Source organism: Chelmon rostratus, chromosome 22 (genome assembly GCF_017976325.1).
Source record: "Chelmon rostratus isolate fCheRos1 chromosome 22, fCheRos1.pri, whole genome shotgun sequence".
Lineage (NCBI taxonomy): Eukaryota > Metazoa > Chordata > Actinopteri > Chaetodontiformes > Chaetodontidae > Chelmon > Chelmon rostratus.
The window spans coordinates 11,220,759-11,235,702 of NC_055679.1; the positions used below are offsets into that span (position 1 = coordinate 11,220,759).

The following is a 14,944-nucleotide window of genomic DNA, read 5'->3' on the forward strand; positions in this document are numbered from 1 at the left end:
TTTATGCATCCATGTGCACATATATGTGTGTGTGTTTATCTGCTTGGTTACATGTGCATGCGGGTGTACGCTGGAGCAGGCTCAGAGCTTGAACATTTCTGACTGCTTTCCCCCCTTGTCTGTCTTTCTCTGCGTGGTTGTGTGTGTGGTGGCCTCTGCGTAAATGTCTGGGGGTTTACGGGTGTCTCATCTGTCCGTTGTCTTTGTCTCTCTCTGTGTGTGTATGTGTGTGTCTGGTCTCTGCGGTGTGTCGTATCTGCCCTGTCCTCTCCTGCCTATGCCTTGTGCTATCTCCAGGCAGCACTTTGTCTGCCCAGAGCGTCCCCACCATGTACCCTGGCCAGCTGGCTCTGTTGGCCCCAGGAGGATTAGCCGATTCGGGCAGCAGCACTCTGCTCCAGCCGCTCAAACCCTCTCCCTCCAGCAACAACCTGTGCTCGGCCTACACCAGCGAGGGGGCGCTCTCTGTGCCCAGCCTGTGTGCTCCCACCCCAGGTAGGCATGCGACTGCGAATCCCAGTCTGCAGCAGAGCTCCCCCACAACATAAGAAATACTTTGCGTACAGGCAAACACGAATGCATGCCGTTGGTTTGTCCTCACTCCATCACAATGAGACACCTCTCACGTCTTTTTCTATCTCTATCTGTGTCTCTCTGTGTGGAAACGGTGTGATGGCTAACTGTTACATTCTTCCTGTGTATTCCTTCGCCCGTGTCTCTTCCCTTCCCTCTCATCTATACCTTTTCTGTCCTCTCGTCTTGTCTGTCTCTTGTTGTTTTTCTCTGTCTGTCTCTTTGCTGCTCTCATCTTCTCTCCCTTCGTCTCCTCCACCTCTCTCTACTCTGCCTCCTCTGCACTCTCCCTTCCTGTTTCCTCACCTCTTCTCTCCTCCTTCTCCTTCCCTCCTCCCTCTCTTCAGGCTGTGTAAAGTTCAGCTGGGGTTCGGAGCGTTTGGCCTTCAAGCCTGGCGGCAGGAGGACGCGCTTTCTGAGTACGCCCTGCTTGGCTCTTTGTGTGTAACGCTTTATTTCTTTGCTCTTCTCTTTTTACCTGTCACCCTTACTTACTTTTGTTCTTTATTGTTTGTTTTTTTACTCCTATATATGTCAAGTCTCGGTCGTCCTGTCTTCCAGTGGGTTTCCTTCTTTGATGGAGGAAGACCCTCTGCTTGTGATATCACCAGTGTCCTGCAGAAAACTGGTGTCTCCAAAAAAAGTCGGGCATTAGTAGAAAGCATTGATTGAGCTGAGCAGACACTCTTATACATTCACAGCTGTCTCACTGCAGCAGGTGGGATCTAAGTATTTCCTCCAAATACCAGTCAGACTAAATTTCTAGCTTAAATCAGGGCATTTAAACTAGGTTTGCTGCTTCTCTGTTACTGTTTATTTTGACATTTATTATTTAACTACTGTACAAATGTCCTTATCGGGTATGTTGGAAAAAAGAACATGTTTTAGGTACAGAAGAAAAATCAGACATAAGAGCTTTACTGCAGGACACAGAAAGTTAGCAGAGTGAGATCGTCATCTTAACTTTTCATTCTTCTTCTTCTTTCTCTGTCTTTCTCTTAGTATTCTTGCTTGCTCTCCTTCTTTTCTTTCTTCCTTGACAAACAAGTCATTGCTTAACTTCACGTCACGTTTTCCAGCTTTGTGCACTTCCGGCTGCTTCAAATAACAGCATCGTCAAAAATAAAGTAATAGTGCCACATTCAATAGAAAGGGCTCAACAAAGTGTTAACTGACGTTTTCGTCATAAGCTGTTAGCTCTCCAGAGGACATGTGAAGTGCACCAGCCAAATCACAAATCAGCAGCTCTTTTTCAGGGACATAAAACGTTATATAAACCAGCAACATTAAAGTTATGATCCTTGCTATTTTGGTCCTGGTTGATTTGGCAACACACCCAGGCCTGCTAGTGGTAAGTGCAGTTTAAAACTACAGATCCTAAAAATTCTGTGGACAACAACCAGGATCTGATTTCAGGATAGCAGGACACAGAAAAGTTAGTTACCTCCAGCTTAGTCCCATTAGCCTCTGTAATATTTAAAAGCGATCAGCTGTTAAAAAATGTGCAGGAAGGCAGGTTGGACGCCAGCATTACCACTAACAGCGAAAACTAATATCTAGAGAGATGATTTCAGACGATAAATCCCTTAACTACTGTTGTTTAAAACATGCAGACTGTAATTAGTATAATAGGGTTTGATTTCATTAAAAATCTCAAGGATTATACCTTTAATTTCATATCTATTGGTGCACTATAGCCCGCATGAACACAAGTAAGGCTGGTGGAAAAGACGCTTCCTAACAGCAGCTGTGAATGCACAGCTTCATTGTGCTGTACGTTTACATTTTAGCCCTTCAGCTAATGCTCCATGCCAGCAGGTTAACTGCCAAAATAAGCTTCAAATCCATGATAGCTAGCATTGTAAGCAGCCAGCAGCATTACAGGCGTTCACCCTACACCCCATTTCATCTCTAGTCCTTATAACTAGAGATAGATGATAAAGTTTGTGTGTCAGTTAAATCCTGGCTGCTTCCATTTCTAACCTTTGCCTTAGTGAAGACAAGCAGACTAACAAAGAAAGACAATTTGAGACCTGATGACTTGAGATTTCTGCCATATTGTTTTGTTTTTTTTATAGGAACTTTATTCTTTGTTTCAATTAAACTTGATTAATTGCAGTGACTCATTCGTTGAAGCACAGTTCAGTTCAAAATACTGTGCATCAGTCTTTATTTGTATTTTTTGTGATTACCAAATAGTTTCTCCTCGAATCATATTCTAATCATGATATGTAGCGTTGGTTAAATGTGCTTGATGACGGGATGTTTATGAATGCCTCTGAACCCTCTGCAGCTCAAATCCTTTCTCTCCCTTCCTCACTCCCGTTCCTCACTCCCTCTCCTCAACCCCCACCCCTCTCTCTCACCTGCTCCCCCGTCACTGCACAGCCAGGAGGGGAGAGAGGCAGACCTGGGTCTTATTGATCTGAACCTAGTGCTTATGAACTTAGGAGGAAAAGTGATCCAACATTGGCATAGAATTTGTTTTGTGATAAAAGCCTGAAAATAATAACCGCTGACCGAATCAGAGATATGTGCAGCGATTCAGAGATGTGGAAACAGGGTAATTTTGACTGATATGAATCCTAATTTGGACCCAGTTCTGGTGCGGCCCTGTGAGCTGCAGAGAGGACTCAGAACCAGGGGTTGGTTGCCCAAAAGCGTCTTCAATCCGCAGCACACAGGCAAGACTTTGAGGCAGTGTGCAAAGACTCCATTTAGTTTACTGTTAAACACAAGTATTATCCTCAAGAGCTTTGGTTACAAAATATTTATGTTCCAGTGCTAACTGGTCTGGTTCTGTGTAACTGTCAACCAAGCGTGCCTAAAGTTGGTGTCTGCACTTCCTCAGAACATCTTGGCCTTGTCAGGAGAAAAGCATCTTTCCTCAGTTGTTGATGTGTATAAAGATGGCAACCAGACACACCTTTACACTGAGATGTTATTGGGCAACTCAACCCCAAAGTGTTGTTTATTGACTACTTCAGGTTAAGTAATCGTACTCGGATGCATTGTGTTTGGTTTGTCGGGTGTTGTGGGCGGGGTTTAACTCTGACTCTCTCCCAATCCTCCAATCGTTGTCTTCCGGCCGCGCAGGGAAGATGGTGAAAAAAGTCTGCCCCTGCAACCAGCTCTGTAGTAACTATCTCTCTTTTTGGTCTTTCCTCCCTCCCGCCATCCATCCCCCTCCTCCATCCTCGCACTTCGCTCTCCCACGCTTCCTCCCGCTCTCTATTGTCCATTAGATTTCAACTTTGCTCCCTCTGCCAGATTTGAGATCAGTTCAGTTCGGTTATTTCAGCTCGTGCGACGATTTCAATTTTGACGTTTCAAGGATCGTCCAGTCTGAGGACTGAAATGACTGAATTGACCTGAAATCACAGAGTCAAACTGACAGTGCATGCACCCGCGAGTTCACACACACACACACACACACTAACACACCTGAACAGCTGTTAGCCGCTCCTCCCTTTCCTCTCCTCCCTCGTCATGGCTCGTGGTCTTGACTACATTGCCCAGAATCCCATGCTGCTGCAGTCAGTCATGACTCAGCGTCTCCTCATTCTTATTTTCCTCCATTTTATTTAGCATGACATGACAGTTTTTGCCAGACCAACTGTGTGATTAGTTTTTACAAGCTAATCCCTGCATATTATGTCTTTTCTCATGCAGTGTCTGATATGACCAGATAAATATCTCACAGCCAAACTCTTTCTGTCAGCAAGGCTTTGGGATCCTTTTTCTACAAGTGACATGAAGATTTAGTAATCCCTGATCTCACTGGGCTGAATGACATGTTAAAACTGTGCATTGGTGAGAGATACACATGCATATTGTCAGGCGTATGCATTTTAATTCTGATATTATGTGTGCAGCAAAGAGGTGAGGTATTTTTAGAATTGATTGGTAGAGGGGCACCAAACGTGAAGAAGCGCAGTCTTGGAACATGCTACGATCATGCTGTCACACAATAGTTAATGTTGATAGTGTCTACATGCAACAATAGCACAGCACTTACATGCAGACACCCTGGCCAGTTTGCAGTGTGTGCTTTCTTTCTTTCTTTTTTTTCTCTCCCCCCCTGCGGTGAATTTGCACTGATGAGTTTGATGGTCGGGGCTGGCCGAAAGCAAACCAGCTGTTACAGAGCTTGAGTGCCATCTAATGGTCAAAAACTAAATCAAAAGAGGACAACTGTGGTACAGTACACAGGGCAACTGACCAGCAGCATTGCTTCTTTTATGCTGGAGCATCTTGTGGGTGAATGGGCATGTCAGCTTCACAGGTTGCCCAGTGTATCACTAACTTGAAGCAATGGGAGTTTTGAGAAAACCTAATTATATGATTTACTTAATATGACATATTCTGACTCAGATTCAGTATTTATACTGCTTTGTTAGTATCAGTTTCTCTCATATTCCCCTCTTTCATCATTATATTCACCATTAAAACTAAACAATATAATTCAATGACCATGTCGACCCTAAAACCAGCTCCTGTCACCATGTAACAGCCCTTTTAATGGCCAAGACAGGAAATGCATTCTCATTCCTTCAGATAACATCAATTATCATTTAATTTGAACAATATCTCACAACCTTCGCTCTTCTCCTCCTCCTCTCTCCCTCCGCAGGGACTAATAGCACCAATGCTGTGAGCGGTTCAGGTGGTCTGGGTCAGAGCCAGGGGGGTTCTCAGTGTCTGCCCCCGAACATGTCGGCCCCCCACCAGAGGAAAGGCACCTTCACCGATGACCTCCATAAACTGGTGGACAACTGGGCCAGAGACGCCATGAACCTCTCACAGGTTTGCTGCCGTTTTATGATCCATCTTAACTGTCGCAGACGGTGTTTCAACACAGAAAGTGTTCCTTCAGCGATGACTCACCGGTTCCTGTGTTTAGTTCATCGGACAAGAAGACAGAGCGAGCAAAGAGTCTGAACTCTAAATGGTAGTTTGTTAAAAACCAAAGTGGCAGAAGGCGTAAACATAGCTCGGCCAAAGCCTACTGGCATTTGGCTGATGATGTGTTTGTCCTGTATCCATTTGGCACTTTGTGTGTGCTTGCATTGACCAGAACATCAGTTAAGAAAAGAGGAGGGAATGTAAGAAAACATTCTGTTCATTTGGATGATCTGATATTACAGAGTTTAAGGGCAACGACAGCAATGGCTTTCTTTTAAGTCAAGCTCTGGGAACATCCAGCAGTAGATAAAGTTGTAGTGCACATTGTTCCAGGCTGGTTTTAAGAAACATGGAGTATTTTGTTAAATTCCTGCAGTCCCATTTCATCGTCTTCACTTATTGATCTCTGAGGTCTAGAAAATAGCTGTTCTGTGTGATTGCTTGTGTTAGATAATGTAATTTCAAGGTGAGTGAATTAAACCAAATGTTTTTTTTCAGGGGAAGAGGAGTGCCAAACAGCTGCAGCAGGCCCCAGCGCAGGGACACAGCTACGAGGTGAGTCTAAAAATACATGGCGTCACATCGTGGCTGGATTAGTAGCTGTCATGCCCCTGCCTCCCTCGTCGCCTCCACATTCCTCTTTAAGGACAGTGGACACAGCAGCTTCATTGTAAAGCCCACAAACGTCCAGTGCTACAATAATATCAACCAGATTTATCTTGGAGCATGCGCCATGTGAGCATTATATAAGCTGAAATAATAATAAGGGCTTAAAACTATATTTTATGACAGGGTCTCTTCTACAAGACGAGGCTGCAGGTTGAGCTAATTAATAATAAAAAAAAAGATACGTGTAATTTATACATATGTTTATACATTGGCTGTGTTATAACATTATTAATATCCGCTGCTGCAGGTTATCCAGTCGGCCAGTCTGGGCAGGAAGTACTCTGCTCCCAGCCAGCTGTGTACCAGCAGCATTGGAGGTTCAGCCCACCTCCCTTCAAACCCCACCACCGCTACCTCTCTGGCCGTCCGCAAGGGCTCCCTGTGCCAGCCCCCTGCCTCCTCCACTCCACCTCAACCCCAGCCTCCCCAGTTTATCCACTACACCCCCACCGCCGCTTACAGCGCACAGTGGTCCGGACCGGCTCACGGCCTGTCAACCCCACACCAGGCCCCAGCGCAGCCCGGGCCTCTACTTGTCAGCACCTCCCAGCCTCTGGGCCCCTACCCCACCACGGTTGGCGGACAGGGCCAGATTCCCGGGCAGGGGCCTCTCCAGGCTTTCCACCTGACCAGCGCTCTGCAGAAGTCAGTCAGCAACCCAGGAGGACCCAACCTGAGGACCACGTAGGGCTGGGGGTGAGGGCTGGTTTGAATCACGGCCCGACTGGACTGGACTGGTGTGGAGCAGAGTGTCGTGCGCTCGAGCGGCCGGAGAGGATGGAGGAACCGGAGGGAGCGTGCGGAGCGAGGAGTTTGAAATGACGGAAGCTGACCTGTTCGAGAGGAGAAAAGAAAACTAGGAAACGAGGAGGAGAGAAGAAACCAGGAATCAGCTCGTGTGATGCATCTCGCTGTCGCAGGCACAAATACAGTCACACGATCTCCCTCCCTGCTGTGTTTGACTGTGTTTGACGTGTGACAGCCAGCCAGATGCTCGAGGATAAAGGAAAAGACTTGGAGTGCAATGTTATAAGGCCAAAGAGGTTCTGACAGGGTGCGGGACTGGTGTTAATAGCTGTTTGTATGTGAGGTTTTGTGTATTGGCTCGGGTCACACTTGTTCCATTTCACGCTAAATCTAAATTGAGTGAACAAGTATTGACCAGGTAGGTCACACCATCACCTGTGAGACAGCGGAGGGGAGATGTCAGATCAGGTGGAGGGGGAGGAATGTGGTGGCCAGCTACCTCTGAATAGCTTCTAATGCTGCACTTGCTGAAAATATGTCCACCTTCTAGCTCTCAGTGCTAAAGAAGACGACGTTTTCCCAAATGTAACCCGGAGATTACATCGGCGCTCTGTAGAGAGGTACAGGTGCATGCAGAGGGGAGCACGGCTGGCCATCACATCGAGGCTCTTAATGTTCAGTGTCAGCATCAAACGATGCACAAGAGGCTACATCAGCCTGAACTCAAGAGCTTTTCTGCCAGCAGTTTGCATCATTCTGCAACCCTTAAGTTCATGCATGCAAGGAAGCAGCAGATAAAAGCTTTGAGAGCAGAATGGAGAAATGCTCAGAGCAGCATCAAGTTCAGGGGGTGGTTTTTCTTCAGCATTCAGAATTTGGACATTTTCTTAACCATTGAAAGCACAAAAAAAGAAAAAAAAATCCAAATCTAACGCACACTGAGGATTTGAACGCCTGGAGCTGAGCTGACCTCGAGGATGCTTTAGAGTAGGCACAGTCCAGCCCTCGGCGGGGTTTGGACTCGTCAGCCACTCCTCTGTCACGTCCGTGTCTTGTTCCTCCCTCGTTTGTTTGTCCGCCATTCAAACAGATGGAGGGAGATGGAGGAAAGCGGGTGAAGAGGCGGCAGCAGAGCGTTTGTGTTAAGTCAAACACCTCATCTGGTTTGTGTTCCTCTGCTTGCCCGCACACCATCGCTGAAGTCCTGAAAGAGCACGGCAGATGCTTCTGCACACCAAACGCCTCTTCACCGTCACGACTCCACCTCGTCCTCCATCCCTCTGTCCGCCTCTCTGTTGCCATTTGAAGCAATAACAGCAGAAACCTTTTAGAGGAGAAAAAAAAAAGCCCAAACACGAGTGAACTCAGTGTGAAAAAGTGGCCTTGTTATCAGAATAATATAGAGTCCCTGTACAGTTTGTGTCTGTTCATTTTTCAGAATGTCAGCTTTGATGATTCCATTTTGTTGTTTTATTTCGGTTTTGTTTCATTGGGTTTGTTTTGCTTGCTGCCCCCAGCTCGCAATCTGACACACACACACACACCCACAATGCATGAGACATTCATATAAGCACACACACCTGCATGCACACACACACACACACAGTCATGCACAGACTCATGTAAATACACGCACATTGTTGGAGGCGTAGCAGCCGTTTAACAGATTCACAGACTAATGCCTCAGTTCTCATCATTAGGTTGGTTTCAACATTCGTGTTGAAATGATTGCAATGTACATTATTGTCATGATTATTGTTGTTAATGATTATTATTCTATTTAAAAAGAAACAAAAACAAGAGCGTGTTCCGTCGATGGACCTGTTGTACGCGCACATCGGTGTACGATGTGGAAACACTGTGATTATTGTTGTTTATTATTAGCAAATGTTGTTGGACAACATTAGTTTTAGGGTGAAATGTCAGAAATTACAAAAAAAGAAAAAAAAATAGCATACAGAGAACGGCTGTGGGGTCCTTTCACTTTCAATTCACTGCTTTCAGCGATTCTCATCAAAATGTGAAAATTGAAAATCCCTCTTTTCAATAATCGTCCCTGCGCCCAGTCACTGAGGACACGACCCAAAACAGATGCCTTACCGACAACTAATCAACTGCGGTTTCAGTTCGTCTTTATAACTGATTGAATTGAAAGTCGAAACTGACCTCCGAGCCGGATTATAAAGACAAGCTGGGGTGGACGGCAGGATAGTTGATATTTAGATGATAAAGTAATGCTAGCTATTTTTTTCTTAATACAGTACTTATATATCAGACACTTTAAATAGCCCTCCTCTTTCCCTTTCTCGTCTGGTTTTCGTTAGATGAATGTGAATGTATAAACCAATGGTGTCCATTTTAATGTACTTGAAAAAAAAAGTCTGTCTTTTATTTTTGCTTTCTTTCGCTCCCCCTGACCCCCTCACCTTAGAGCCTCCGGTGAATACTGGAGGTACTTACTAGTGCCTTGCATCCTACCTGTTGCTTGTTTCGTTGGAGCGTGGACGACTCGGGTTAAAGTAAGCACACTTAACAGCACGTGTGGAGAGTTTTGGGGCGTCGCTTTGAAGCCGGCGGTAGCGGGTGGAGCTGGTGTCAGTGGAGCGGGCGTTCAGCGGATGAATCATTGAAGGAGATGCAGGAATAACGCTGTTAGCTGTGACTGTGGGCGCTGCAGCCGGTTTGTGGTTAATTCCCTTTGGTTTCATCTGAGAGTGCAACTGAAAATCCCGACTATTAACCACCAACATGATGGCAGATCAGACAGTTTATCAGTGCCATTTATTTCAGGGTTTTAAATGTAGATATTGGGAAGAAAGAAAAAGGGGGCGTGAGTATTTTTTCATTTTCAAGGAGGGAGTTGTTGAAGATTGTATTTGAAGCTTGGACCACTCTGTACTTTGGAGGCACTGGCCCAGGTGCAGGATACGCTCAGCAGCTTTGGTACAGTGAATTGAAAGTCGACACATCTCTGGCTAATGTAATATATGGTTTTGCCAAAACGAACGATGATACTGTGGCCTCTGCGTTAAAAGTCTCCTGCCCTGGTTTAGAGCACAATTTTATTATTAGTCAGTGAATAGTGAGTGCAGACATTTGCCACAGAGAAACAGTGTTTTGTTTCACTAATTTCACTATATGAGGCACTTCTACCATGAAATTCACAAAGGTGTGCAGAAATTACCACAAAATAGCCAAATTTACTCTACATTGACATTAAGGCCCCCAAAAAACTCAGCTCATCTGCTGTATCAGGGCTGCATGGGTGTGGTTTGAATCAGATTTGTTTGACAGACACCAAAATAAACTGCCCTCAGTGTTGCTGAATCCTGATTGGTGCACAGAAGTACCTTTTTTCCAGCTGAGCCCCGCCCACTTCAAACCAGTGAGAAGAGACCAGAGAGACAAAGAAACACAGATAATCTCTCATGTAAAATAACCAAAATTTTCCAAACTTTCTCACAAAATTGTGCTTCATGCAGGAGCCCGTCGCTCACTGCAAGAAGGTGATTGAGAAAACACATTTTCAGGGGCCTTTAAATGTAAAGATTAGCATGCAGATATACTCCAAGTGTGCGCAAGTGGCTCAAATAGTGTAGCCTGAGGTTATCCGAATTTTATCCCACTGGGAAAGCTTTAGAGTTGAGGCTATTGGGCAAAAAAAAAAAAGCATGTCTGCAGAGGTTATGAATATTCATACACTCTGCTTCCCACTCTGTGTCTGAAGCTGCACCATTGGGGTTTAATAGGATTTACTCACAGAATAAACCAAAAATTTAGAAATTCTATTTGAATGAAAGAGCATCCGAGTGCTAGAGGTGGCGATAAAGGCCGTGGTGGTTATGATGATGGATTTCTGGCGGTTTTAGACTCAAGGCCTTTGACGCCCTGTCCCCTTTTCTCTTCTGTCAGTGCAAACGAAACATATCTGGTACAAACTTTGACAGTCACTTAACATCTTTTGTGTTGTGTTGTTGTTTTTTTTGCTGGGGATGAGTATTCTGGATTCACATGAAAACACAAAAAGGTTACTTTGTAAAGTTTGTACAAAAAAAAAAGCATTGCTTTTGCCTGTTTTTTGGGGGGGATATTTTCCATTTCTCTTGAATAATAATGCAACATTTTTACTACTAGGCAAGTTTGGTTGAAGCTGTGAATAATCATTGAGCCACTTTGCTTTAGTTCTGGTTCTGAGGATTCTGTTGATCATGATCTGTTGAAAGAAGTCAAACCTTTAATGATGCCACCAACTCAGTGCCAATTTTTTTTTTTTTTGTTTGTCAGTGGAGTGGAAATATCAGAGGTAAAGAATTAAAAAAAGTGTGTTTTTAGCTGCTTTTACTCACTGGAGCTGGTTTGGTTGCCAGGTACAGTAACATCCTGGATTTTCACTTTGCAATTGCTCGAGCCTCAAATGATTTCCACAGTAGAAGTTTGCTGTGTGTCATAATGACTATGAAAGGAATGCCTACTGCAATGCAATATTATTTAAAGTTACAGTATGCTATCTAGCTCTGAGGTTACACTTTTTGGGTTTGACAGTCACGCCCCTGCTGGAGGACGTACTTTTAAAAAGCTGTAGAGTTCATCAGTGGGTGCAATTATTGTGAAGTTTTTGTTGTTGTTTTTTTTTAAGAGTTGTAGTGGAGGACTCTTACTGTGAAAGGCTGGAGAGTTGTCCAGTGCGGGCGCTCTTATTGTGAAGTTTCCTGAAGTTAAAGTGGAAAAGTAGGCTTCTTTCTCCTGGTGACACACATACAGTGTAGCAACAGTTGTTTTTAACTCACTCGTGTTAGATTCAGTTTATGTTCAGGACTCGCTATCTTTTCATGCTGTTTACTGTAGAAGTGCAAAACACACACACACACACACACACAAACACACACACACACACACACACACACACACACACACACACTTCCAGATGAATTCGCCTCCCTGCTGTTTCATGTAGTTTGCTCCTGTGGAATGACGTCGAGCCTCGAGCACAGCAACAGTTTCTCCTGCAGACTGTTACTGAACGTGCTGATTCTGTTTCTGGTCTCTCTGACGCTCTCATGTTTCTTTTTTTTTTATTATTATTTCTCACCTGTTTTTATCAGCTGTTTTAACGTCTCTGATGCGGCGCCTAAATTCATTCAGTGGTTTCATCTTTCTGTATCGTGTTCGACATTGTACAAAGCGGCTGGATTGAAAAAGAAAAAAAAAAACACGTGGATGAATGAATGAGAGAAAAAATAAATAAGTAGGGAGTCATCGACAGCCTTTAAAGGTATGTTTTGCACTAAGTATAGAGTGTTCAAGCTTCATATTAAAAAAGAACCTTTGCGCTTTGCGCTACAATACAATGAAATTTGTTACTTTATTTGTAAAAACTTAATAAATAAAAGTTGTTTAAATGAATTACAGTGACTGGACCTTAAATCAGTATGAAGATAGAGATGAATGAAATCGTGTCTGTTGTTCATGTTTCAATATCCACGATACATTATCTTAACAGGCTTCTGGGTCACGATGAACCAGGACAACTTCAGGAAAAGACGGATGGACAGGTACAGTGACATGGACGAGCAATCACAGCTGAAAGAGCTCATCACTGATGAAGTTTCATGATGTTTAGTGTGTTTTCGCTGTTAACCAGTTTAAGTTATCACACTCTTACATGGGAAAAAGCTGTAGAGTTCAGTTTTTTTAATTATAAGGCTCTGCTAAATGGTTGAAGTGTCAACAAATATACAATGGAATAAGATAAAATGTTTCGTATTAACAGTGTGAAATCAGACAATGTTATATTCAGTGGAAATATTCAGATTTGGTAAAAAAATAATAATAGCAATGTTACCTTTGTCATGAATTGATATTTCAACAAATTAAAAAAAATGCTGTACAGCAGTTATAAAATGCCATTAAAATGAAATCCAAAAGGAAACAATAAGGAGATACAAACAAATATATAATAATCACATCGTATGCATTTTTACTCACTTAATGTCATCAGCATTTCTTCTTAACCTGATGCAGTAGATACAATCCTTCACATCAAAATAAGTGTCTTTACTGTTGCAGTACCTGCTGTGTCCACATGGCCGCAGCACCTTATTAAATGCATCTACTGGCCCCCTTCCTGTTATCCACACCATATTTAACAGCTTCTCGCTTCAAGGCCAATCAGGAAACAACTCGTTGTGAGGTGTGAATCTGCGCTTATTATCTGTCACCATGGATACAGTGAAAATAAGGTGCTGGGGCCAGAGAAAAAGAGGCCCGAGGAAGGAAGGGAGGAAGGAAAATGAGACTTACCGGTACATTAAAACAATAAATTTCCATCGTACAGTTTTCCTGCTCTGATATGAATACTGCACTGCAAAAAAAGACACTCTGGGGATTGGGATTTTAATCTGCATCAAGCCTTTTCAAAGTTAACAGATGTTTTGTTGAGTTATCTCATTGCTCCTAAATGTTCATTTATTCATCCTGATTTTTGCTTTTATTCATCTTGGCAATAAAACAATTGCAGGAAGATATTTAGGACTCAACATGGCATGTAAGTCTTCTGAATACAAAACACTATATTTTCCAGATTTTGTCATTTTTTGCAGTGTAGGGCTTGGTTTTCAGCCCACTATGAACCACAGCCAAGGTTTACAGGTGAACTCACACAAGTTTAAAAAAAATGTTTTTTAAGCTTGTAGTTGTTCTGCTCATTCTGGAGGAAAAACAAAATATTTTATATTATTATAACTTTATAAACAAACAAAAAACAACCACATATTTGACTTCTTTAAGGTTGTGTTGAAGCCACATGAGTGTATTTAAATAAGTGCTGTTTTAATGTAAGTACTTTTCCAGGAGACCACCAAGATTTAGGGTCCTTTTATTATTATTATTATTAGGGTACTTATTCGCTGACTGGCAGGTGAAACAGGTGAATAATAAACAGTCAGTCCGAGCTCCACTGAGCACTCAATGGAGCACTGAAGGAAATCAGCCCTGGCTCGTAGCTGACAGGCGCCTTCTATTAATTGATTTAGATATTATTTGAGGACATTGCTGTAGAAACTGAGCAAATGTATTGTTTTTAAAGTCGACAGCAGAGATTAGTCAACAGCATGTGAATTAAGATAGAAAATCATTTTAAATAGGATTTGTTTTGTATGCGTCGCCTTCATCTATTCATGCTGTTGTCGTGACCAATTAGCAGACTTGTTTTTTCTGTGGCAGGATGAAATGAAAGGACACTGATGGAGGGAGGGAGGGGAGGGATGGTGGTGAGGGTGAGAGAAAGATAAGGGGAGGGGGTCTTCAGATGTCGTGTGTGTGTGGGAGAAGGTACAAATGCACAGATTGCAGACAGAACAGCCAGTTCCATGCTTCAGTTTCTGTCAATGTAATTAGAATAAGATGTAGAAGCCATTTTTTCTGTATTAATCTATGTATGCATAGAAAACGTCTTTTTTTTTTTTTTACATTTTACATCTTTACATTTTTATTGCCTTTGTAACTGACTCCACAGCACCCTAACTTGAACTCACTTTTTGCCACGTGTAATATTTCAGCATCAGTCAGTCGCATTACTTTTGGAGCTCTTTTATAATCACAAGCTTGACAAAGCTTGCTAGATGCAACGTCGGGGGGTCACCAGAGTCGGTACAAGTCATCCGGAGGGGATCATGAAGGTCTGAACCAAATCTCATGAGAATTCATCCCATAGCTGTTGAGACATTTCACGTAAAACCACAAACGCCTTGGTGGCGCTAGAGGAAAAGTCAGGGGATTTCTCATCTGGGAACCATGACTGTCTGTACCTTTGAGTATATGTGAAAGCATTTCATTGGAAAAATTAAAACTTTGACCTGCTGGTGGCACTAAATATGTCAGGATCAGCTAAAGTCATTAAAATACATCCCCTGGGGACCACGAATGCCTGTAGGAAATCTCATGCCAATCCTTGGAATAATTGTTTGACTGACCAGCAGCACCATCCATAGATCCGCAATATAAACGACCCTTTAGCTCGACATTCTGAATCGAAGAACTTTTACTCGCGCGT

At 43.3% G+C, this 14,944-nt stretch overlaps 1 protein-coding gene across 4 annotated transcripts in view; it reads left to right on the forward strand.

The window, feature by feature from the left end:
- The window catches only part of wnk1b (WNK lysine deficient protein kinase 1b), a 92,103-nt gene extending 79,806 nt beyond the window's left edge, over positions 1–12,297 (forward strand). For 3 of the 4 annotated variants that reach the window (XM_041963567.1, XM_041963564.1, XM_041963565.1), the window contains 4 exons: positions 298–495; positions 5,207–5,379; positions 5,977–6,033; positions 6,395–12,297. In XM_041963567.1, the coding sequence (XP_041819501.1) occupies positions 298–495; positions 5,207–5,379; positions 5,977–6,033; positions 6,395–6,835 (869 nt within the window). In that variant the 3' untranslated portion in view covers positions 6,836–12,297. The remainder of the gene's footprint in view (positions 1–297; positions 496–5,206; positions 5,380–5,976; positions 6,034–6,394) is intronic. The other variant, XM_041963566.1, reaches the window with a different exon arrangement.
- Positions 12,298–14,944: the final 2,647 nt, after the last annotated feature.